This window comes from Balearica regulorum, chromosome 1 (assembly GCF_011004875.1).
Source record: "Balearica regulorum gibbericeps isolate bBalReg1 chromosome 1, bBalReg1.pri, whole genome shotgun sequence".
Lineage (NCBI taxonomy): Eukaryota > Metazoa > Chordata > Aves > Gruiformes > Gruidae > Balearica > Balearica regulorum.
In genome coordinates, this window is record NC_046184.1 from 190557047 (window position 1) to 190583098 (window position 26052).

The 26052-nt window shown below is 43.5% G+C and overlaps 2 protein-coding genes across 6 annotated transcripts in view; one reads left to right on the plus strand and one right to left on the minus strand.

The window, feature by feature from the left end:
- Positions 1 to 365: 365 nt before the first annotated feature.
- STOML3 (stomatin like 3) lies at positions 366 to 11659 on the plus strand. Its single transcript, XM_010311644.2, has 7 exons — positions 366 to 526; positions 4366 to 4469; positions 5307 to 5379; positions 6630 to 6712; positions 8352 to 8555; positions 9589 to 9723; positions 9876 to 11659. Exons 1-7 carry the CDS (start codon positions 475 to 477, stop codon positions 10074 to 10076), a joined length of 852 nt encoding a protein of 283 aa, XP_010309946.2. The 5' UTR covers positions 366 to 474; the 3' UTR covers positions 10077 to 11659.
- A 1625-nt stretch (positions 11660 to 13284) lies between these two features.
- LOC104629055 (complement C4) overlaps positions 13285 to 26052 on the minus strand; it is a 61831-nt gene continuing 49063 nt past the window's right edge. For 3 of the 5 annotated variants that reach the window (XM_075741943.1, XM_075741942.1, XM_075741945.1), the window contains 10 exons: positions 25589 to 25682; positions 24696 to 24864; positions 23995 to 24082; positions 23310 to 23384; positions 22147 to 22255; positions 21075 to 21164; positions 19088 to 19180; positions 18234 to 18317; positions 14792 to 14924; positions 13285 to 13611 (listed from right to left, as the gene is read on the minus strand). In XM_075741943.1, coding sequence (XP_075598058.1) covers positions 13473 to 13611; positions 14792 to 14924; positions 18234 to 18317; positions 19088 to 19180; positions 21075 to 21164; positions 22147 to 22255; positions 23310 to 23384; positions 23995 to 24082; positions 24696 to 24864; positions 25589 to 25682 — 1074 coding nt within the window. In that variant the 3' untranslated portion in view covers positions 13285 to 13472. Of the gene's footprint in view, positions 13612 to 14791; positions 14925 to 14977; positions 15204 to 18233; positions 18318 to 19087; positions 19181 to 21074; positions 21165 to 22146; positions 22256 to 23309; positions 23385 to 23994; positions 24083 to 24511; positions 24620 to 24695; positions 24865 to 25588; positions 25683 to 26052 lie in introns of those variants that run through there. The other 2 variants (XM_075741944.1, XR_012833344.1) reach the window with 2 other exon arrangements.

Consider the following 26052-nt stretch of genomic DNA (forward strand, 5'->3'; position numbering starts at 1 on the left):
CACCTGGCTACAACCTCCTTTCAGGGAGTTGTAGAGAGCAATAAGGTCTCCCCTCAGCCTCCTCTTCTCCAGGCTAAACAACCCCAGTTCCTTCAGTCGCTTCTCACAGGACTTGTTCTCTCTTTATCTCCTCTTTCTGCCTTGTTCTTGTTTTTTCTCTTTGGTGACAGATATTGCTGATTTATAGAAATTATTTCCATCTTGGATTTTGTGGGGTGTAAAACCATCTGGGACAAGTACATTCCCAGCCAGAAAACGGCCACAGAAGACCATGGAGTTATGTCAGAGATCCACAAAACTTTGTAAACATCCACTCCTCACCAGGGTAACTAACTCCCAGAGGGCTCTCGTGCAAGTGAGGATTTCTCCCTCTCTCACCCTGCTTCTCTCTTCAGCGCTTTGCATGAGCACCGTGCAGTTTCAAGGTTTGCTGCTGTCTAATCTGTGAGGGGATCAGAGCTTAACTCAAATGGGATGGATCCTCAGAGAGAGACGTCCAAGAAAAACAACACGGATCATCTAATTGGTAAGCCTCTCTTTGTGCGTGTGTGGATGTTTTTTCTCAATAAAAAGGAGCAAAACTAACTAAACAAAAAAGTACATTTTATCCCAGGCATTCATCATGCCTCCCCCATAGGCTGGAGATGAAAATTCAGAATCTGCAGATGACCTCATACTGCCCTGCTAGCATGTGTCAGCATCTACCTTCTGGCAAAATAACTCCAGGGACTAAAATGGCGAATTCAGCTATGGATACACTTCTCTATGTAGGGATGGGGCGGAAAGGGAAAAATATGAGTTATTTAGGGAAGACTGAAGATTTTTTTCAGCCCCAAAAGGGCACTTGATGTGTTTGGACTTGCATGATGAACACCCGGTGCTCTCTTCAAGCAAGGGAGCTGATGCCACACCAAGTTGTTACTGGCAATGTGTGTTGTTTTCACTATTGTGTCTGGGCATAAGTATGGATAGTGCAGTGGGACGAGCGCGATTCTCAGTACGATTGATTTGAGTGCTTGTAGAAAGCAGTGCTTGTAACACAGCAGTTACGAAAGGTTGAGGCTACCCCATCTCTCTTTGTTGCTGTGGGAGACTTGGGGAGATTTTTGCCTGCAGTTCTTGGACATGAGCAGACAACTTGGACATGAGCTTTTCATTTGCTTTCCAAGTTTGACACCCACATCATGATTTTGTGCGTCAAGTGTGTTCATGAGGTACCATGATGAGTGCATCAAGAAAAAACAAAGTGGACCCTACAAGAGTCCTGGAGCTTTTCCACAACTCCTGATTGATGAGGTCTCACATTTTGCAGTCCATCACAGCTCTTCATTTTCTCTGGACTGTAGACCCAAGTGAGATTTTTTTGGTGGTTATGACTATTTTAATCCATATACAGGCATGGCAAAAACCAGGTCACTGATATGTTGGGTTGTGACTGATGCTTTTTCTTCACTATTGTGTTTTTCTAGAGTCTTCTATTTGTCTTGTGGTTAAATGGTTTGAAACTCTGCAGTAATCAGAGAACATTCGTGGTATTTTTGGGGGCACTGGGCCTGGATTCACTATTAAGGCATACTGTCATATCCTACTTTTCTCATTGGAATCTATGTTGGTAACAGGATTTCTAGGACAGTTCTCATGGAAAAGGATTCACTTTTACTTTGTCAAGCTTTGGATGTGTGCTTCTTGCCATAGTGGTGATAAGCGGTATCTTGACCTACCTCTTCTCAGCTGCTTGAATATCAATCTGCAGGGTCTGGGCATTTGTGGCCATTCTCCCCTGTCTGTGGATTGTCTCGTTCCTACCAGGTATCTTCACAGTGGTCTCAGGTGGATGATGGCAGATGATGTTACAATTCAAAATTGCTTTTGAAGAGGTTCTTCACGATCAAGTTTGGCACTGGAGAAAAAGATCTTCAGACCTTTTTCTGTAATCTAATAATTTAGGTGACAGAGAGAGAACATTGAGTTCTGCTGAACAAAACATCCATTTCTGATTAATTTCCCCAAGCTTCAGAAAAAGATTTATGAATTATGCCCATTCCAAAAGTTTCCTTGATCTCTTTCCACTGATTAAAAGATGCTCGACTGTGGTATTTCATGTACCTGTTGTAGCCTGACACACCACTAGTGTCACGTGAAAACACTTTGTGGCAAACAAGCACCAGTGAAAGCATTAAAGATTTTCATATTAAATCTTAAAAGTCCTGTCTTTGAACATATGGCCTTAAGGTTTGCATGGTAATTTACTCAGGGGAGCTCCTCAAATCTTTCCTACCACTGATTGCATCATGGTTGATGATACCTCATTAAACAACCAGGGATTTCAAGATTGACTGTTTATTGGAAAGGGTCAGGAGGAAAGCCTGGCTCCCAGTGCAGCAATTCTGTGCCCAGCTCTCAGGGCAAACAGTCAGAGGGAGGCCTGAAACTTGGTCCTCTTGGACACAAACGTATTTATGTGCAAGTGATTAAATCTGCAGTGTGGACCTCAGAAGTAGGAAGGAAAAAGCTGCAAGCAGCAAAGGACTTTGTTATCCTCCCCCTCTACTCTTCCCTGGTGAGGCCACAGCTGGAGTTCTGTGTCCAGTTCTGGGCTCCCCAGTTTAAGAAAGACAGGGAACTACTGGAGAGAGTCCAGTGGAGGGCTACAAAGATGATGAGGGGACTGGAGCATCTCTTGTGTGAGGAAAGGCTGAGAGAGCTGGGTCTGTGTAGCCTGGAGAAAACTGAGAGGGGATCTCATCAACGCTTATAAATATCTAAAGGGTGGATGTCTAAAGGAAGGGGCCAGACTCTTTTCAGTGGTGCCCAGTGACAGGACAAGGGGCAATGGGCACAACCTGGAACACAGGAAGTTCCATCTTAATATGAGGAAAAACTTCTTCACTCTGAGGGTGACCGAGCACTGGACCAGGCTGCCCAGAGAGGCTGTGGAGTCTCCTAGTCTGGAGATATTCAAAACCCGCCTGGATGCCATCCTGTGCAACCTGCTGTAGGTGATCCTGCTTTAGCAGGGGGTTGGACTAGATGATCTCCAGAGGTCCCTTCCAACCCCTACTGTTCTGTGATTCTGTGACTTGTTTGTAACACCCAGGTTTGCAGTTAACCTGGCCCCATTGCCAGGGCGCGTAGTGCAGCTATGCGCTGGAGAGAAGAGCGAGCTGCAGGAGGGCTGTGTTGGGTTGTGTTTCCTCCTCTGGGCTTGCTGCGGGTTTTCTGACCAACCTGTCAGTCCTGCTCCACTGGTCTCTTAGCTTGTGCCTTACAGATCAGGTAGCCTCATGCTGTTTCACTGTGGTGACAAGTTTTTTCTCACAATGTAAAAAATAAATTGTTTTCATTTCTGCTTGTCAGTTTCTATCTGCATATGAATTTTATTTGATGTCAGAAATTCCCTGCACTACCCTGTACCTTTGAGGTAACATATCCAAAGCACACTGCATCTTTGCATCAGCATGGGTGAGGTTCTCTGAGGAGACCTCTGTGCCTTTGTCCCTCTCTCCTGCCTCTTCCCCTTGCATTGGGAAACCTAGGCTGTGGTGTTTCTGCATTTAGCAACATTCAGTTGACCTTGCGGTACTCTGTCCTGGTGGCAGGAATGGCCTATTTCACTCCTTGCCCTCTTCTGTGCCTCTTCTTTGAGGACCTCTTCTCTTCAAAGAGCAACTACTCCTTGATTACCTTTTCCTTACAAAGAGCCTCCCAAACTTTTAGTTCAGGAACAACAACTCACCACTGCCTTCCCTTCAGGCACTAAAATAATGAAATTATTTTGATATATTTTTATTTCATTATAATGAAATAATGAAATTTAACTATAATGAGATTTTGAGATGAGATGAACGTAGTGAGAAAACTGCTCAAAATGCATGAGTGTGCATTTTGAGAAGTACTGATTTTGAAGCTTATGGTCCAGTGGATGAACAGGTCTATCAATATTCCTCAAAACGTTCATCTAAGGAGTTCCACTCATTTTCCTTATTACCTGTTTCATACAAACTAAATCTTTTGCCCCAGCCATGGCACACTGACAGAGATTCATATCCATGGATACTCTGCCCAATGATTTATTTCTCCTTCACAGTCCCCAGCTTTGGCAATGCCTTTCATTTTTTTTCTCTTTCTTTCCTGTTGCAAAATGTACTTTCTGAACCTTTTAACCTTTTGGGCAGAAGGGCCATAAGGTTGGGTGGTTTTGGTGAGGCTTTTCATGGCTTTCTGTGAACAGTGGGAGGGAGGAAGACGGAGCGAGTCTGTGGACTTTGCAGTCCCTCATGATTGCACTGGGCTAGATCTACATTCCTCGGATAACTCTTTTCAAAATTTGCATTCATTGCTCTTCTTCCTTATTTTTTTTTATAGCCGACAGGCGGGAAGGAATTGGTGTCTGTGGTTGGATCCTGGTTTCCATTTCATTCCTCCTAGTGCTTATTACGTTTCCTGTTTCCATCTGGGCATGTATCAAGGTAAGCTAATGGGATTTGAGACACATAAAGAAGCTCTGTTATCATTGCTGTTACTTATGTTTATTGATTTATTGATTTTCTTAAGACAAGGACCTTCACATTCTCTTTTTGGAAATCATAAGGGCTTGTAGCAAAGATGTGGTCTGGGACTGAGATCCACATTCTTCCACTGACTTTCTGTATCATCACAACTTGCTTATTTAATTTCTTCCAATATCAACTTCCATCATAAGTTGAACTTCCCTGCTTTACAACACTGGGAGAATAAAACTACAAACTTTTCTGAAGAACTTGTATTTTAAGCTGCCAGCAATAGCGATTAACATGGGTACATGGGAACATGGGTCCCTGCATTGAGCAACTATACAACCTAAACCCACAATCCCTTCAAGACGTGGGCATAATACGATTAATTGAAAGCAATGTTTAGGGGTGAGTAACCAGGGTGATTGCCCTGAACACCAGGCCTTGAGTAGTCCAGATATACACTAATCAAAGTAGTTAGGTAGATTATCTGAGGTGAGACATACTTTGCCTACAGCTCCTCTGAGTGTAGCACCGATTTTGGGAGAGTTGTGGGTAGCCACATTAGATCAGTGGCAATTCTTTCATATTTGATAGTTTTGTAACCTATTCACAGGGCCAGGATCTGAGTTCTTCCAGCAGACGATGAGGTGAGGACAAGATGTAAAATGCCTAGTGATTTGCAGTTTTGTTGGTTTCTATACTATTTGTACTTTTTTCACATTTAATACGGATGCCAAAGATTAAAACAATCAGATCAGACAGCAGGAATAGAATTATTTGTAAAATTCTAAATTTAAAATGTTTTTCTAGGTCATCAGAGAATATGAACGCGCTGTTGTATTTCGTCTGGGACGTATACTGTCTAAGAAAGCAAAGGGACCAGGTGAATGCATGCAGTTTTATTCTGTTAAGATGCACGATTTTTATTTTATTATGATGCACTCTAACCACACAGAGAATTGCAAAGGTCCATGAAATCCTTCTTCATAGCATATGGGGGGATGAGAAGGTCCTCTCTGCTGCAGTTCCTTTACCTGCAGGCTGTTTGTTTTTCTGAAGAGAAGATAAAGCCACCCCCCCTTGTCACAGTACAACACAGAAGGTTGAGGACCTTGATACCAGATATGGCTGTCCTGTTGAGTAGGTTGGACAACGGAAAGTTGAGCTCATGCTGCAGACACTGGTGGGGGACCAGGGAGGTTTAAATGCAGCCTTCAGCTCTGATGCAGACTTTTTTGGGTGACTGTGGCCACTCTCTCTGTGGCCACTTCCAACACTGCTTGTTGCTGCCAGGTCTTTAGCTGTCTTCTGCTCTGAAAACTGTAAATGTGTCAGGGCAGGGATGCTCTGCATCTATATGGAGTTTGTTACAGTCACCTAGGATCAGGCTACAAATCACAAATACAAACCAAACCCAACAACATGAGGTATTTGCATTGGTGCAGTTTTACCACCTCTGTGCAATTAAACTGGGCAAACTGGAAGTTGAAACAAGAGGAAAAAGTCCTTTCCAGATACTGTCTTTCCTCTTGAATAATAGCCATGTGGTCCAAATGGCAGCTGGGGCAGGTGCGGAGCTCTTCTGCATGGCTCTGGGCAGCTAAGGAAGGTGCTGAGATTAGAAAACTAGTTATGTCAGGTCTTCCTCTCTAGCGAAGGGCGAGTGGGGACTCCTTCACAGGATGGGTCAGATCTTGGGACAACATTCCTCATGTGGAGGCCTATGGGTGGTGCAGGAATCTGGACCTGGGAGATGTCTTTCCTGGGGACACACATATTATACTGTAAATGGCTTATGATCTAAAGAGAGGAATCTAAACAAAGAGTTTTTGTCAAAAATCTCATGGCAGATTTGAGACCAGAACTGCAATCTGCCCATTCCCAGTCCAGAGCCTAGATCATTAAGCTCTTATAAATTCACATTATCTGCGGATATCTGCATTTGTCTCTGTTATTTGAAAATGCACACCCTCACTGTTGTCACCTCCTGCAGCAGAAAGCACAGTTGTAGTAGTAAGGTGGGCTCACTCCTCACCCTGTGCATGTCTCCATCTGTTTGCTTTGCACACGATACCTGGCTCTAGACTTAGCTTTCAGAAGCAAGTGTTTAATCTAATTATTTTTATTTTTCAGGTTTGATCCTCATACTTCCTTGTACAGATACATTTTTCAAGATTGATCTTAGAACGGTTACCTGTAGCATTCCTCCACAAGAGGTACTATTCTCTAGCAGCCTTCTAAACCAGAAATACATCATAGAGCTGACTCATGGCATGATCAAAAATAATGCAGATGTTTAGTCTTGCAGTTGTGAGCTACCATACAGAATTTAGCTTATTGGCTGTATCTGTTGACTTCCAAACTGCTTACAAAACTTCTTCTACTTATGAAAACCTACAGATGCATCATTGTAGTCCAAGCAAGCTCCCCTTGCTGATGTTCAGAACTGTGAGATAAAAGATAGAGGAGGTGAGGGTAGAATTGCAAATGGGGGGCAGATAGGACAAGACAAGAGAAGCCAAAAAAGGGACTAAAAAAGAGGTGAATTGTATTGTTATCCCATGCTTGGAAATGAAGTAACAGACTAGTGTAAGATATCCAGAAAGAATGTCCTAATAAAATTGAATCTGGCATGCAGCTCATCATTCAAAAAAGCCTTTACTGATGTTGTAGGTGCTGCTTGAAGGTATGCACAATCTAAAAGCTTCTTAAAAGGCAAATTAAATATGGATAACAAATCTCCTTTAATTAAAATGAATTAGCAGACAATCATCCACAAAACTCAGATCCAAGCAGGAATGGAGAAGCGTATCTTTAGGCATTTAATCGACTAACACTGACTGAAGAATTTAATTTGAAGAATCAGTTGACAAGCAATTCTTGTCCTCTGGAAAAGGTTTGGCTCCATGTGGCTCCAGCCCCACTGCAGTACAATGCTTCTGCTGGTGGAGTTGGCACTGCCGCCTCCTTCCTTTCTCAAAGAGAAGAGCAGAGGGGGACGGGATGGCCCTGGGACCCCTTTGTCTCCTGAAATTACCCACTGTGTTCCCTAGGAGCTGTTTCTTGGACCATTATCTTTCTGTAATCGCAAAGACCCTTTTCTCAAAGTGCAGGTTGCAGGGGTTCATGTGGTGGAATGAAAAATGGCTCCCCCAAAATGGAAGGCTGGAAGGAAGATGGTTGCAGTACTTGTGCTGTACAGGGTTTAACAGCTTTTGGCATGGCTTTTGCACCTGTTGGCAGGGCTTCTGTGAAGCACTTACTTGCAGGCAAAAGATGCTGAGAAGGGAAGAAACTGGAGCACCATCAGTGCTGTGCTGAGGCCAACAGCCAGCTGAGGCACAGGGGACTTGTCTGCCAAAAGATGACACGTCTCCTCTATGAATACGTAAATATTTTTCAGTTTCTTCTCACAATTTCTTGCATTTCGCTTTTCACTTTTGTTTTAATTTGCTGGTGTTTCTTACAAATATGTTGTTTAGAGGAAGTGGGACCGATCTTCTAAACTACATGCAATGTATAAAATCAGTGCTGGCCCTTTCTGCAGAAAGGAAGGAGATATCCATCATTTATAATTGCAGAAGAAATTCAGGCTGGTTATGAGATTCACTTAATATTGGAACAGTTGTTTAAAAGCTGCATACAACATTTTGCCCTGGTTTAAACTGTTGGTGGTTCAGGATATCTTCCTTGAGGTAATTTCTCAGGGGAATGACAAAAAAACCAAAAGAAATTCTTAGTTTCTTTGAATTATCAGGGCATTTTCCTCACTAAGGGGGGGAAAAAAAATTCCCCTTACTTGGCAATGGTGTGTTTTTGGATCCTTCTCTAATTGTGTGCATTTCTCCAATGCAGATTCTCACAAAAGATGCTGTTACTACCCAAGTTGATGGGGTGGTGTACTACAGGATCTACAGTGCCGTCTGCGCTGTCGCTAATGTCACCGATGTCCACTTGGCTACCTTCCTCTTGGCACAGACCACCCTGAGAAACGTTCTGGGTACACAGAGTTTGGCTCAGGTTCTAGCAGGTCGTGAGGAGATTGCACACAGTATCCAGGTAAATCTGGCTCTCAAAATTCACTGACAAGCATGGAGATTTGTTCTGGGTAGTAGAAAATTAGAAATAATCTCTCTTTCTTTAACATCAATAACAAAATTTTCCTTTGTGTTTTTTTCAATTATACATCTCATTGCTTACAGTCAGAAAGAGTTATTCTAAAGGTATTTCCTCAGGTTGTTTTAGAAGAGTTATTTCCTATCAAAAAGCAATGAAGATTCTAAAATTATCCAGTGAGTTGAATAAATCAGTTTAGTCTTTCACAGAGCCTGCTGCAAGAGGTGAGAAAGAAGTCTGCTCTGAGGTTTAACCAAGGCAGGGCTTGTAACTCATCATAACAACTAAGAGTACAGAACCAGTACAGTATGCTTTAAAATGCCATCTGTGGTGGTTTTTTGTTTTGTTTTGGGTTTGTTTGTTTGTTTTTTTTTTTTTTTTAATTTAGCAGCCAAGGAGGGAGCAAAGAAGAAAGCCAAAACCTGATTTACTTTTTTTAGTCAGAGAAGAGGCATAGTCAAATAGAAGAGTGTACCCCTCTCCAGCCAGGACAGCAGTGGCGGGCAGAGCAGGGTCACAGAGGTGATGTGGGTTGCAGTAGTGCCCAGGATCCTGGGCACACAAGAGCGTGCCGGTGCTGCAGGGCTGTGCTGTGTCGTTCACCCATAGTGTACTTTTGCATGCTTCTACAGCATTGTGCTGGTTTGGGAAGTTGCAGTAGTATTACTTAGTGAAAGGGAGAAGTTTGGTAAGTGCCCATCTAAAGAAAGAATGGGGATCATCATTTAGGAGAGAGTAGAGAGGCCACACAGGAGACACCCTGTCTCAGACACTGGTGTTGATCAACAAGAGTTTCATAAGGTTGCAATACCTGCTGTACTCGCACCACCTTGGATGTCAGTGCCCGGGGAGGGCTCCGTTTTTCTGGTGTGCAGGTTTGCACGCTGCCTCTCCTTCTGAGTGGCAGGGTACATCGCGTGGTTTTCTCTCTGCAATCACTGTGCTCTTCGTGGTGGGTTGTGTGTTTGTCCCTAAGGCTATCCTCAATGGTGCCACGGAGCAGTGGGGAATCAAAGTGGCCCGAGTGGAGATCAAAGATGTCAGGATTCCCGTGGGCATGCAGAGGGCAATGGCAGCCGAAGCAGAGGCTGCTCGAGAGGCAAGAGCTAAGGTGAGTCCCACAGGCAATGTCCACCCACAAGCTGCAATGTCCTGTATCCTTGTCCCAGACATCCAAGTGCCTGTTTTCTCCTCATCGTAAAGGTGGATTTTCCCCACTATGGTCAGCATTGCAGCACCATTTCCATTTCTCTTACTTTGCAGGTTGTGGCAGCAGAGGGAGAAATTAATGCTTCTAAAGCCCTCAAGCAGGCCTCCACAGTGCTGGCCGAGTCTCCGGCAGGTCTCCAGCTGCGCTACCTGCAAACGTTAACAACCTTGGCAGCAGAGAATAATTCCACCATTGTCTTCCCTCTCCCTATAAATATGCTTGAGAGTTTGGGGCACAAAAATAGAGGGGGATAGAGACCGTTCTACACTAGCTCTTTGGGCAGAGAGGTTAAAGGGTTTCCCAGGGAGCAAGGGGTTCCAGATTCCCAGAATTAAAGTAGACGCATGCTTGAGTCCTCTGTACCAAAAATAAGAGTAAAAATAGTTTAATAACCACACATAGCCCCCACATTAGGGGACTGCATTTGCAAACTTTAGAAGTTTCAGCTTAGACTTATCTCCAAGTGAACTGGAAGAAAATACGTAAAATGCAATACAATATGAAAAGTATATGTTAGACCTAATATGAAATTTTAATGATGCTTTCACCACATTTTACAAAGTCTTCAGTGTAGTAATTATTTGGTGATTTGTCTGCTAAGCAAGAATCTCTAAGCTCTTGATGTACTCCACACAGCAAAAGGGTCAGATGCTGCTATTTAACTCAAGTCCTGTGGAGTGGAAAGACAGACTTGGCCCATAACCTTAGAGGTATTCTTTCACAGCTATTAGCAAAATTTCTGCATAATTGGTATGTCAGTGGAACAGCCTATTCTTTATCTTATATGAGTAAAAATTAGCACTTGCTTTACTGACCTCAGCTGGAGTTTGCCATATCACTGACATTTCTATAAGCTCTGTAATAAAAGGAAGAGAATATATGTCCAGGCATTAGAGTCATATTTCCTAAATCTAAAAGCTAGGGCAAACATTGAAGAAAACAAATTATTCTTTGTTAATTTAAGTGTCTGTCTTTCACCTTCAGGGGGTTGCTCATCTTCCCTTGCAGATATTGTGAGGTGGTGGTGCAGGTTTTCGTAAAATGAGCCTTCCCCATCCTCCACCCATGCAATGCCTGGCAGCTGAGTGGGGAACATTGCTGGTATCTGAGCTCAGCTGTCGTTACACTTGAGTTTACAGCCTTCAAAAAGAGCTGGGCAGTTCACCTTGCTGGCACACAGTGATGAGCTGTCTGCTACGGATCTGAAGGCTCTTGTGGAGTAGCTGTTCTAGTACGTGTTGCTGCTGTGTAGTGTCTTGTCCACACAAGGTTCACTGCTGCCCCTCCTAGCCAGGAGGGTCACTTGACTCCAAATTAACCAGATTGGCATGGACCTACTAATTATCATCTTGATACAGGCCCTTCTTATTTTTACTGCAATGTAACGCAGCAGTCCAGGTGGCAAATTTTTGCGCTCAGTAGCTGCTGGCACGAAGACAGTGGTGTGAACATCTGAGGATGGTCACCTGTTCAGCACAGTTTTTCATTGCAGCTCTTCTCTGCCTCAGACATGACTGCCAAATGGCATTTTACTGGCAAACTAAAGAAGTAAACCCTGTATTTGCAAGTCATCTATTTATCAGTGTTATTAAACCATTTTCTACACACACTCTTATCCTAAGAAAAGAGAGGTTTTGAGTTTTGGGGTTATTTTTCATTGTCAGCTTAGTTTGTGATGTGTGGAAGCATTTTAAACCCCCACCTTTCCCTGACAAATATTGCTGTTTGCATAGCCACAGAAGCAGCAATGCTTGAGAAAAATGCAACCGCATATTGTGTCAGGTTTTTTTTTTTTAAAGAAGTAATGCAAATTAATTAAACTCTAGAAAAAAGAAAAGCTTGAAAGACACGTGACTACAGAGTGTAATTAAAAAAGCAGTTCTGTGCCCTGAGTGAGCTACCAGCACTAACCAGCCCCTACCGTGTCAGGCACAGGACACATCCAGTCCAGCTGCCCATTCCTGATGCTAAGCCAGTTCCAGTTCCAGCTTCGGAAGTGCGTATGGGAATCCTGCTGTGGTACAAGGGGGTCATTCATTACTGTGTTGGTTTTGCGTGGCAAGGTTTTGGTAGCGGGTGGGCTACAGGGGTGGCTTCTGTGAGAAGCTGCTAGAAGCTTCCCCTGTGTCTGATAGAGCCAATGCCAGCCGGCTCCAAGACGGACCCGCCGCTGGCCAAGGCCAAGCCAATCAGCGCCTCTGTGATAACATATTTAAGAAAGAGAAAAACAGTTAGAGAGCGCTTTTGCAGCCAGAGAGAGGAGTGAGAAGATGTAAGAACATCTGCAGACACCAAGGTCAGTGCAGAAGGAGGGGCAGGAGGTGCTCCAGGCGCCGGAGCAAGATTCCCCTGCAGCCCCTGGTGAAGAAGACCATGGTGAAGCAGGCTGTCCCCCTGCAGCCCATGGAGGGAGGATGAGGGGGTGTAGCGATTCCACCTGCAGCCCGTGGAGGACCCCACGCCGGAGCAGGTGGAGACACCTGAAGGAGGCTGTGGCCCCGTGGGAAGCCCATGCTGGAGCAAGCTCCTGGCAGGACCTGTGGACCCGTGGAGAGAGGAGCCCACGCTAGAGCAGGTTTGCTGACAGGACTTGTGACCCCGTGGGGGACCCACGCAGGAGCAGTTTGCTCCCGAAGGTCTGCACCCCGTGGAGGAGACTCACGTTGGAGAAGGCCGTGAAGGACTGTCTCCCGTGAGAGGGACCCCACGCTGGAGCGGGGGAACAATGAGTCCTCCCCCTGAGGATGAAGAAGCGGCAGAAACACCGCGTGAGGAACTGACCGTAACCCCCACTCCCCGTCCCCCTGTGCTGCTGGGGGGGCGGAGGTTGAAGCCGAGAGTGAAGTTGAGCCCGGGAAGATGGGAGGGGTGGGGGGAGGTGTTTTAAGACTTGATTTTATTTCTCATTCCTCTACTCTGTTTTGCTTAGTAATAAATAAGATGAATTCCCTCTCTAAGTTCGGTCTGTTTTGCTCGTGATGATAATTAGAGAATGATCTCTCCCTGTCCTTATCTCGACCTGTAAGGTTTTTTTTCATTGTACCTTTTCTCCCCTGTCTAATGAAAGAGGGGAGTGATAGAGCGGCTCTGGTGGGCACCTGGCCCTCAGCCAGGGTCAACCCACCACAATTACCCTACATGAGGGCTCACAATTAAAATGAGAAATTCACTGAAGAGCTGAAACATGAATGTTGGTACCGCTGTTCTTTCAGTAGCAGTGTGACACAGGCTGTACTTGGTAAGCCCATGAATGCCCAGTCTTCTTTCTGACCCATGCAAATTTATTGGCCTCTTTAATGGCCAGTGACAATGACTGCAGCAATTAATCAGCTCTGCAACAGAATATTTTTCCATTTGATCCCCTGCAGGATAATTGCACTGTTGTATAATGGATCAGGGAGACAGAAATTCCTGCTCTCTCTTCACCAGTGTCAGGGACAATAAACACAATAACCAGTAGAGTAACTGCAATTTTTGTTATATTACCCACACATACATTTGCAAGAAGATACCCCAATCAGCAAAACAGATAGCAACAGAAGCAGCTCTGCTGTGTTCATGTGCCACTCTGATGTACAAGCTTTGCAAGAAGAGTTTAGGAAGGAGCCGAGTCTGTCCCACGGATAGGATGTGGGGAGCAGAGCAGTCGTTCAGAAGAGGCACAGGCTGTCAGTCGGGTTCATGAAGTCCTGCAGGTGAGCACAGGCTTGCCGGTGCAGGGTGATGCGGCACTCGCTGTCATCTGGAATTTTCTCTACCCAGGCTTGTGCATCGAGGAAGTACTGCATCCTGAGTGCAAGTGGGGCAGGGAAAGGAGGTAAGTCATTACTGCTGACCTACAGCAACTGGAAAGTGTACACCTCGTGGGGTCACATCCCTCCATCGAAGCATCTCTGAGATCAGGAGGAGTTATACTAGCCAAGGCACGTGCCTGAAACCTGGTTTCACCAGCACGTTAACTGAACTTTGAATAAAGTTTAAGAAGAGTCAGTGCTGAGATGGAGCAAGCCCACTTGTGTTTTGAGTGACACCAGGTAAGCTGGTTTCTATTAGAGTTTTCTGGAGGAGTGGCACAAAAAGCCCCAGTGAACACCAATGGGACACAGTGAAGGGGCATTTAGATTCAACAGAGTATCTTGAAATGTTTCTTAAATTTCTGTGGTGAGAGGCTCTGTAGCTTCTGGCACTTTATGACTGGGCTGGAGAAGACTTTAGAGGTTACACCTCTGCTTGGATTCTTTGGTCTTTAGCAGGCATCTGTTGAAGCAGGCCCCCTGACTCACGCACTCACATTGGTGTCATATAGAGATGGAAGGAGGGGACCTTTTAAGGTTTTAGGAAGTGGTGTTTACAGTTTGACTGAGAAGGTCTCCCTCCTAGATGCTTTCAAAGGAACTACCTTTCTCCAGTTCTGCACAGGGAAATTAAACACTTAAGATGGCTTCCTCCCTGAATACTTAATAGTCAGACTAAATTTCTACTCAGATAAATTTCCTTGAGAAATGAGAAGATAAATTCCCAATGAGAAATGAGAAGAATGACGTACGTGCACACATGATGCAACAGAAGTCACTTTTAGCCACAGTCTCACCCATTTCTTTTGCAAACACAGGAGTTGTGTAAGGTTTTTGCAGTAGATGGAACAGTGTAGCATTTCCCATTCTCCTGTTCTAGCTGTGAGTTTTTAACCCAGTGGACTGAGGGCCAGATTTTGATTCTGAAAGGTGTGGGAACCAGGCTCTGCACGGATAGAAGAGCTGATGGATTTGGGTGGCTCACCTCTTTCCCACAGCTTGCCTTTTGCCTACGGAGTTAAGTTACTCCTTGCATTTTAATAACTCCAGCAGAATCAGTCCCTAAGAAATTTGGCCCTCCTTTTGCATTCTGGAGGTACTCTAATAGTTTAAGTAACCTCTGGATTCATGGTCTGCGATAGCAGCCTCTGTTGCTCAGAAACCATTGCACTTACTTGTTGTTGCAATCAACCGTTTGCCCATCTTTCCCCATGAGGAGGTACCGTTTGCCCGTGATCATGTTCAACTTGCACGTGGAGCGTGTCAGGAACTGTCGGTGGGCACCCACTTGGATGCTTTCATCAGCACCTGTGGCACAAGAACTTTCCTGATAAAGAGTAGAACCGTAGCCCACAGGACACAACCCCTTGTGGTCATTAATTCCATGGATAAGCCAAAGTAATGTTTCACTTGGGGACTGTGGCTTGACATGGGAGTAAATGACCATATACTTCCTTTAATGTTACCTGACAAAAAGTAGGCCATTTCTGTCTTAGCCTCCTCAGTAGTTACTGAAGGGGCTGTTTTCCTATAGAGATCTTTCAGGCTGTATGAAGTTTGTTTAAATCTCAGAGATTCAAAGAAAAGCTAAAGGAGAAATGAAACACGCTATCTTATATTTCAGATTACTCAGGCTCCTAGTGGTCTTAAAAGCTAGCAAACTAAATTCAAATGTCCCAAGGCTCAACAATGCATAAAAACTCACTCTCCTTAGCACACCTGACCTGAAATTCGCTGATTTAGCCTTTACACTGTTCCCTCTGAAGCTGATATATAGGACATGCGTTTGTTGATCTCCACATTAAAACAACTTCAAAGATTCTGGTCTGGCTTCTGGCCCAGAGGATTATTCATTCAAGAGCTGCACTGCCTATTACAGACGTGGGCATCCAGAGCAGAAGAGAAGGTTATTCAGGTACTGCAATGGCGTCAGAGCTGGAAAGAGGCTTATTCATCAGAATAATGCATGTCATGAGGATACTGTGTTGTTCGGCTAGAACAACAGTTTTCAAAGTCCATTTGAAAAAAAAAAAAGCAAACAGCAGCAATACTCTAATTTCTTACTCTCTTTCTAACTATAATATGAAATGTCATGCACTACTGTGGTGACAAATTCAACATTAAAGCAGCTTAAAGTACAGGTAAAACACCACAGTCCAGAACCTTGTGCAGTATCTGCTTTCTAAAGTATTATATTACAAGTATGGAAAGTCTAGTATTCAAAATAAAATCCTAAGAGTGGAATAAAAATCTGAAGTAGAATATTTTAACACTAATAAGACTTCAGAAAATGTGACGTAGAGTGCTAATCTGTGAAACCTAGCACTAAGAAACTTATCTATTTCCTAGTTAAAACTTGCATTAGTTTTATATATGGTACTTCTTATAGGCCAGAGAAAATTCAGTCTTCAGTACTGTATGCGGTTTTACATCTGCATTCTTCCAAAGAATAATACAGTATTACAGGCTTTCTCATATAATCCAAGACCTTTCTATTGTTCCTATGCTACACGCTGTACTGAATTTTCATTTTGTTCAAGGAATTCAAAGATGGATGAGAATTACTTGAGAAAATGATGATATTATGCCTCAGGTTCATTGTGCTTAAATTGCCATGGTGTTTCTCGGTTCATATGCTTCACAAATGGCCTAACACAGTTGAGACTCTGGGGATCATAATCATTTGAGCTATTACTTTAAAGATTATTGTGTAATTTCCAATTAAAAAAAATTAAAATTGAAACATAATATTCTAAAGTATCGAAGCAGAATTTAAGGGAAACAATTACTTCAAGTTTTAGAATCTATAATGAAAAAAAAAAAAGGATTCTGTGCCATTTTGCACGGGCCATACTGTTCCCCTAACGGACTCACAGGACAGCACAAAGGTTAGCCATCCAAAACATGTGCACTAATTCTATTAATAATGAAAGTAATCCAAGGAGTGTACATCTGCAAAATTCTCTTTTGCTGACTCCCAAACACAAGTAAGTGTTTCCATCTGTCTTCTGAACCAACCCTTTCTTGCAAGGATTGATACTGAAATAATGCCAGGGCTCCAAGAGAATGAGAATTTACCCTACTAATTCTCACCTACCCTTGGTGATGGCAACAGGCACCGACGTCACTCAGAACAGCCACAGAAAATAGAAAAGATAACAACTCTGGTTCAGTCATGAGCTGATTTGGATGCAAAGCCTTGCTTTTTCTTCATCATCTTGGCTTCATGCCTCTTCCCAGCCTTTCCCAAGCCTGCTGAAACAGTCTTCATAGCCTACTGATGCTAATAAGCTGCCTCATACAGCACAAACCAAAGGGAATTTTTAAAGGGATCAAAAAGAAGGAGATGGGAATGGGAAAAGTCATCGCTTCAGATTCGAAGGATGATTGTCTCAGCTGCCAAGAAACAAAATATTTCCAGTGCTTGCCTGCGAGTTGTGAGTACAAATGCATTGGGGCCCAGAGCTCTAAATCCTGTTAGATCCTGTAGGTTTTAATGAAACTTTCCATCACAGTACTGTAATCTCCCATAGCCAGTGTCTTGATCACTAGGTACATTGTAATTTCCGTGCATATGGGAAGCACTGAGTATGACAGATGCTGTCTCTGGGCTGACGAAGTGTGGACCTGATTTTCCCACAAGAGCTGAACATTGGGCACAGATTACAAGTTGTGTGCCATAAAGGAGGGGGTGACATTGTCAGTCCCCTGCGCAAAGATCGAGAGAGTGAGTTAATTACTCTGTTCCAGACAGGGAAGATTTCAAAATCTTTGAAGTTGCTTTTTAAAGGCAATGTCTGGTTGCCAAACTCAAACCCAACAACCACATGATACCACAGCAGCTGAAGTCTGAGATGTCATCTGACAGCCTCTCCAGAAATTACTTTGAAGAGTATCAGTGTTCACTGATGCTGCTGATAAAATTCACATGGGGACAGCTGGGATGGCAGGCCTGCAAAAGGGCATTTGTCTGAGCAGTGCAAACCTTTACACTGCACCTAAAGAAATAGAAAGGCTTTTTTGTTGTTATCACAATTATTAAATTGAAGTTCTAGAAGTTTTCTTGTGTTCACTGACTTCAGGCAAGTCATTGTGGAGAACTCAGTGTGTTCTGCAAGGGTTGCAAGTGCGTAATAATTGCATTAACAAGCTCTTCAAATCTTCATCTAGTATTAAAACAGAGGTCAGTAGATACAGTAGAAAAAGAAATCTGGAGATTGTCTATAAAGTGAATTAGTTGATGCAGAAGACCTAATATCCACATTGTGCATGCTTTTGGAGGGTTTACCTTCGACTATCTCCACTTTGGAGCCATGGACTGAATGCAGCTGGAATATGTCTTCTGGATTAGTTTCGTCTGAAAGGATTGACGCCCATGTGCTCTGGGATTGCTGCACAATGTGAACCAAAGCAACTTGTCCCTGAGCTGAACAGTGAGGTAACTGCACCAAATGAGCCCTGCAAGAAATCAGTCTTCTTGCAAGCCTAGGGTAGAAGTATATCTGACCCTACTTTCCACAGCAAGAGAAGGCTTCTGCCTGGCTCAGACTGGCTAGCATTTAATCAACCTAGTTTTCCTACAAGTGAATGAAAGGAGCCAAACATTTTGATACTTACTGGCTTTAAGGATTCTGTGGATTTTGGCCTCATAGTAATCAAAAACATTCTTCTGTGTCCTATTGAGGAGCTCCACCTCGTACACTGCAACAGACAACAACTGTGTGAGGCCAGGTGGAAATAAGAAATTGCATCCAAAAACTGAAAAATAGGTATGCTTTTACCAGATGTCCATACAGAGGCTACAGTACCACCTATTCACAAATCATAGGGGTATAAAAGACAACAGGATAGTAACCCTGTATACCTAATATGGTTTTAGAAAGTCAGGTATCAATCAACAACTTCTAGATTTGTATTCCTTTTGTGTATTTCTTTTTAAAGAAGCTCCTATATGATTAGGTTTTCACTTTTTTTCCTGTCCTACTGTTAGCATCTAACTTACCAAAGCTGCTGAACCAGTTTTCCTTCAGTAGTTCTTCCAACTTCCCATCCAAAGAAGAGGCCAGAAAGGCAAATTAACAAAGGAGAAAATATTCGTCTAGCTCCACAGAAGGAGCTGCTGAGCTATGGCATGCCATGCAAAGCCTGTTCTTTATCTCCATCCTGTAACATCAGGAATGTAGGGGACGGTGGTTCTCACACCATGGGTCTTTTCTAAACCATATAACGTAATGTTGTCCATGCTTCCTTCCCTTAGCATCCCACTACATCTTTCTGAGGCCTTTACTTTCCCCTTTCACTCCCCTGATGACTGCAATAGCACATGGTTTCATTTCATCTCCTCAGCCTCTAGGACAGATACAGAAACCCTACTAATTTCAGGAGAGATCTAGGCATATAAAACTACAAATTTATCCTTATTAATAAGAACTATGTTTAAGCTAAATTGACAGTTGTTTTTCATGCCTTACCGTAATCTGAAATAGGGTGGTAGCAGGCAAAACTAAAGCGTGTGGTTTGCATTATGGCTTTATTGAAAGTTGATCTTTGTCTTGGGCAGGGACCTAGAGTGAAGAGAATAAAGGATACATCTGTCTCTGCAGGCATGGATATTTAGATAGATATCATAGAATGGTTTGGGTTGGAAGGGACCTTACAGATCATCTAGTTCCAACCCCCCTGCCATGGGCAGGGACACCCTCCACTAGACCACATTGCCCAAAGCCCCACCCAACCTGGCCTTGAACACTTCCAGGGAGGGGGCAGCCACAGCTTCTCTGGGCAACCTGTGCCAGTGCCTCAGCACCCTCACAGCAAAGAATTTATTCCTAACATCTAATCTAAATCAACCCTCCTTCAGCTTAAGTCCATTACCCCTTGTCCTATCACTCCGTGCCCTTGTCAACAGTCTCTCTCCAGCTTTCCTGTAGGCTCCCTTTAAGTATTGAAAGGCCATAATAAGGTCTCCCTGGAGCCTTCTCTTCTCCAGGCTGAACAATCCCAACTCTCTCAGCCTGTCCTCATAGGAGAGGTGCTCCAGCCCTCTGATCAGCTTCGTGGCCCTCCCCTGGACTTGCTCCAACAGCTCCATGCCTTTCTGGTATTGGGGACCCCAGAGCTGGACACAGTACTCCAGGTGGGGTTCTCACAAGAGCAGAGTAGAGGGGCAGGATCACCTCCCTCGACCTGCTGGTCACGGTTCTTCTGATGCAGCCCAGGACACGGTTGGCTTTCTGGGCTGCAAGTGCACATTGCTGTCTCATGTTGAGCTTTTCATCAACCAACACTCCCAAGTCCTTCTCCTCAGGGCTACTCTCAATCCATTCCCCATCCAGCCTGTAGTTGTGCTTGGGATTGTCCTGACCCACGTGCAGGACCTTGCACTTGGCTTTGCAGAACTTCATGAGGGTTGCACGAATCCACCTCTCAAGCCTGTAAAGGTCCCTCTGGATGGCATCCCTTCCCTCCAGCATGTTGACCACACCACACAGCTTGGTGTCGTCTGCAAACTTGCTGAGGGTGCACTCGATCCCACTGTCCATGTTGCCAACAAAGATGTTAAATGGTGCTGGTCCCAGTACTGACCCCTGAGGAATGCCACTTGTCACTGATCTCCACTTGGACATTGAGCTGTTGACCACAACTCTTTGAGTGCGACCATCCAGCCAATTCCTTATCCACTGACTCCATCCATCAAATCCATGTGTCTCTAATTTAGAAACTAGGATGTTGTGTGGGACAGTGTCAAATGCCTTGCACAAGTCCAGGTATGTCTGTCACTCTTCCCTTGTCCGCCAATGCTGTAACCCCATCATAGAAGGCCACCAGATTTCTGAGGCACCATTTGCCCTTAGTGAAGCTGTGTTGGCTGTCACCAATCACCTCCTTATTTTCCATGTGCCTGAGCATAGTTTCCAGCAGGATCTGCTCCCTGATCTTGCCAGGCACGGAGCTGAGACTGACCAGCCTGTAGTTCCCTGGGTCTTCCTTTTTTCCCTTTTTAAAAATGGGAGTCATGTTTCCCCTTTTCCAGTCAGTGGGAACTTCACCAGACTGCCATCAAATATCATGGAGAGTGGCTTCGCAACTTCATCCGCCAGCTCCCTCAGTACATGCAGATGCATCTCATCAGGTTCCATGGACTTGTGCACTTTCAGGTTTACACAGTCATTCACTCAACATTATAACAGAGAATAAAATAACATGGCAGAACATCTTTCTTAGAGGTGTGGTGGAGGGTTTTTACATACGTATGCACATGTAAAAACATGAACATAATACATTGCATTCAACTATCAAATCAATCCTAGATATCTTAAAAAAAAAATTCAATTTGGTACCAAAGATACTAGAGGATGCTTTGTGTCCTGTATTATGCATTAGGATAACTGTAATGGTCCTTTCTGGGCTTAACATTTCTCATCTTCTTTTAGATCAACCTATTTAAATATTCCTTACCTTCTGCACACTGGCAAACGTTGGCGTGGCACACCTTTGAAAGCATGGCGCTGTGCTTGGGAGCACTGTAGAATACGCTGCACTTTCTGGCTATGGAGAAGAAACAAAATGGCTTGTCTCAGAGAGCTCAGGTGGAAAAGCCTATGTAGCAGAAACTACATTTGCAGTCCAACTTATCCTTGGTCCAGAGAAATCAGAGCACTAAGGAGTTAGATGCACGTCAACAGTGCTCAAAGACCTATAGCCTAGGCACCTAGTGTACAGGGATCACTTTGCCTTTCAGCTGGGCAACAAGCTGGGTTGTTGCTTCTGGGTTATTTTGGTGGGGGGGAGGTGTTTGGGATTTTTTTGTTCAGCTGGGGTTTTGGGGTTTTTTTTGTTATTGTTGTTGTTTGTTTTGTTTTTTTTTTTAAAGTTGCACTCTTCCTTTTTTTTTTCTCCCCTCTGTAAAGCATCCATCTTAAAAGCATCTTTTGACCATAGAGCTACAGTGAGCACTGCACTGTTTCAGAAAGAGGAGATAGGTTCACCAGCAGTTAGTAGCTTAAACATAGTATAAACTGTCTTGGATCCCTCAGCTTCAGGCAAAGCAGAAATTTGGCCTAATTTTCAAATATTGGTTACATAACTCTGGCAAATGGGGATGATTTGCATTTAACCTTCTTTGAATGGGGAACGAGGCTGGTTCCTCCAGCAAGCACAGTACCTAAACCAAACACTAAGGCTGCCTATCTTACATGCATAGAAAGACAGCCTGACCAAAAAGATAATGTGAGTAGAACATGCTTAAAACCACCATGAGACAAAGGAGCTCAGGAAATCTGATTTAAAAATCCAAGAGTGTAAAAGTTTGTATTTTCAGTCCATTTGCAATAAGGGACCTTTGCTGAGAGGATCTCTGTTTAGATGATCTTAAGCCATGGTATTAGAAGACAGTATTCAAGGCAGGTTATTTTAACATTTAACAAAGTCACGTGGTTTCACACACTACATCAAAACCACCTTTCTATAGATTGGAGTTTGCTCTTGAGGGTCTCTCAGTCAGTTATGCATCATTTTTCTGTGCCCTTACCAGGGTTGTAAAAATCATAAAGGATGGCATTTGCTGGCTGAACCAAGCCCATGGGATTGATCTGCTTTGCCCCGAATGATATACAGTCTGGCTCTGGTCCACTTGTGAGCTGGAAGAAAAATGAACAATAGTTATGATGAATAAACTAACTCTTTCTCCCCAGTCAGTTCCTTATTCAGCCCATACCAGCTGTTAATGCTTGTTTCTGATTGCATAGGTGAGTTAATCCTGACAGCTGTAGCCTCAACTTGAAGAAGGCATTTCCTGTCATGATTTTATTGGGAGATTTTGTGGATGAGCTAAGCCTGGTAAAGATAGTTTTGTGAGATGTGTGCAGGTCTTCTCTGCCTGAAATTCTCTGATCTGAACTCATATCATCACTACTTTGGGGTTTACTTTTCAGCCTTTGCCTAAAGCCACCTTGCACAGGAGTGATGAGTATAATATATGCTCACAGCCTATCCTGTACCAGTGGCCACCGGTATATAGACTTTCTTTAGTAAAGTGCTAAGATCAGGGGCAGCTTTTGACCTATGTTAAATACACAATTTATTTAGGACAGTCATAGCAGCAATAACATTTACATTTTTTATTTGTCTATTGTCTTATATTTAAAAAAAATAAAAATCATTGCTCTGTGTATGCTTTCTACAGAGAACCCCCTGCTTTGGCTGTGGAAGTGAAGCAACTCAGGTAGGTGTAGGGTGGAGTCATTATCCAAAATATGGGGAAATATACACAGAAGCTAGAGGTTTTGATGTTTATATTTGTTTGTTACTAAATGGATCTCAATCCAGAAATACTGAACTTCACGTGCAAGGTGTTCATGTGGAATTTATAGGACCACTAGTTAACACTTTGTTAATCTTGGACAAAAGGCATCTCTTCTGGCTAGAGAGGCCTTCCCTTTTTTTTTTTTGGTGGGGTGTCAGCCCAAACCTGAAACATGGACTACATCTCTGGGAACATAGAAAGGCAGAGGATGAAAGTGCATGTTTCCCTTCTTCCCCTCCTCCACCTTCTTTCAGCTGAGCTGTTCAATAATATAAGACAAAAAATCACAGGAAGGTAATGGAGTGTGAAGAATGATGATGATTAGGTTTAAAAAGTCTATATATGCTATCTGAAATGGCAGAGATTGGAAAATCATTGGGTTTCTTTACCTCACCAAAGTAGAGCAAAACCTTTCCTTCCTTGTACTCATAGTGCTGAATGTACTGGTCTGAAGACATCACCAGCTGCAGGAAAACAGACAAACAGATCAGAACAAAACCCCAGCAGAACAGGGACACCTTTGCTACCACCCTCTATATTCTGATTTGCTTTGTTCAGCTGTTGGCTTTATTCTGCCCTCTTTCTTCCTCCCTAAGAGCATGAACCTGGGCAAACCTCCCCCAGCTGAGCAGGCTCCAGAACCCAAAACTCTGTAGCCACCTTTGCAGAATGCTGTGCCCCATCTCCCTGTCACTGTGCCCTACTGGCAACCGTCTCTGAGAGATGTGCTTGCCTTCCCCCCCTGCAAGCACAGGACACACCGTCCTGGCCTGTAAGGGGACAACAGTGCCAGTGGGGACAGCAATAGGTGTTGACAGGCATGTATTTAAGTATCCTGCTGCACTTTACCCTAATTTCTGTTCTAGACTAAGAAGGCTGAACTCTGTTCACCACAAGTTTTTCATTGCTTGTATAGATATGCCAAGAATATTTTATCAGAACAAGAATAATAAAAATATATCTATCCAAAATCTGTTTTCCCTTCTTTATTCAGTGGACTTTGGAAAGATTTCAAAGGGTAATTTTTCTATAGAAAGGGCTATAAAAGATTGCACAGAAAAGTATGTTTCTAACCTGTTCAAGATCCTTTGTGTCAGGCTCCAAGCCGCTCAGCAGAGAGAGATCAACCAGGGACATTTTTGGTGCATTGGAACCTGTGGACCTTTATAAAGGAGACTGTCAGCAGTGAACACCTGCACTGAACAGCCAGCTTGCTTTGAAGAGTTTGGGTCTTCAGGCCTGCTAATGGTGAAACAAAACATTCTGCTCCATTTAAGTTTTCTAAGTGGATTTTAATTTGAAAATTGGCTGCCTACCTCACTGAGCTTCATGAGGCAAAATTAGTCATCTAAACTAGTCAAATGGTCATCCAAAACCCAGATGTCTTGCCTGAGCTTGTCATCTAAGCTTTCTTTATAGCTCATAGACAGAAACAATCACCTTCAAAGGACAGTCCATCCTACCATAAAAGCACTGTTGAAGATAGGGAAGGTAAACAACACTGACAAAGTGTCTATTCTCTGTTACCTAGAGAGTAGAGATAAGAAACGAGTTGATCCAAATTCTTCGGACCAAGTCAAATTTACATCACCTGTCCAAGGCAAAAATCCTCATCGCTCTAACTATCCATTAGGCATATGTATTGGACTTCCAATCTTTTCTACTTCCACCTTCTAAAAATCAGGTAGTTGTGTCATTGCTGGAAAATTAATTGTTCTGAATTACAAACAAAAATGAATTCATTTTCTAATGAAGAGCTGATCTTGCAGACCCACCTGACACAGACTTTGTACTGCAGTGATTCTCCTTTACTGGGAGGGTTCACATCCCTTTTCCTTCTGCTGTGGATATCAAACCATTCTATTTCAGACAGTGGCTCAAACGCACTGTTTTCTGCAGCAATCACGTCCTCATAATCATAATTTTCATCAGAGTATGCAGTTTCTGGAGGTGACAGACACAATCAGCCATGCACACATTTGACTGAGGACGTGGTAATTTTGGTCCTTTTTGTATAATGATAAATACCTGGGGCAGTCATGCCATCTCTATGGGTTTTATAAAAGTTTGCTGATTTCTAAGTATTTCTAATTAATTCAAAGTTAAATTTTAGGGATAATTACAGTAAGAATAACCAACAGGTCTAACTAAGTGTAGAGTTTAGGCTATGCATAGATATGTAAAGGACAATCCCTGTCTCCAAAAGTTAGCTGTTCAAACAGAAAGAAAAGATGCAGACATAGGCAGAGAGGATGATGAATACGCACTTCAGGGGATGGAAATACAGTCTTGCTCATATGAAAATACTTATGACAGGTCTGTCCCAAAGAATTTTTAAGGCCACATGGTAGGAGCCTTATTATCCAGGGAACTGAGCTGGGCTTTCCCCGTAGGGCAGCTAGAAACACCGTGAAAGGAATTCACCCTTCTCTCCTCTCAAAAGAGGAGAGTAATAGCACCTGTGCATCTGTTAGGTACACTCTGCACCTACAGTCACTCAGTAAACTACAAAAAAATATTAATAAGCTGAATGCAACAATGGCTAGGCAGGGTTCAGAGGCTTCTCTCTTTCCTTGTTTTCATTAATTTATTCCCACTTTCCAAGGCTGGAAAGCCATTAAGTATTATTAGCAGTTGACCAAAGGTGTCGCTTTCCCTTTTCACTCACCGGAGTATTTAATGCTCCCTTCCATTTCCACTGTCAAAATCAAATCGTTACACGTGTTGTTCTCCAGCTCAGAAGACCAGTACACTTTCAATACCTAAGATGAACACACAAACAGCGAACCACTAAAAATATCATTTAAATGACAAGGCATTTACTCATCCAGGACTTCAGCAAATATTGATGGGACATGGGAGTGTGGAGAGGAAGACCGGTCTCCCAGAGGCACAGACTAGTTGCAGATGACTGCCGTGGGTGTAAGCAGGAGAGGTCCCATGGGCAAATCACAGATGTCATGGGACCTTTGAGATAACCCTCCATTCCCAACCACAAAGGGGTCTCTCAAACTCCAGCCACCTCTGTCAGCATTGACATTTCATGGACTTAAAGTTAAAAACAGGAAAAATTGACTGCCCTTCAGAGCAGTCTGCAGGCCCCAAATTTTAGAAATCTGGAGATAGGAACAC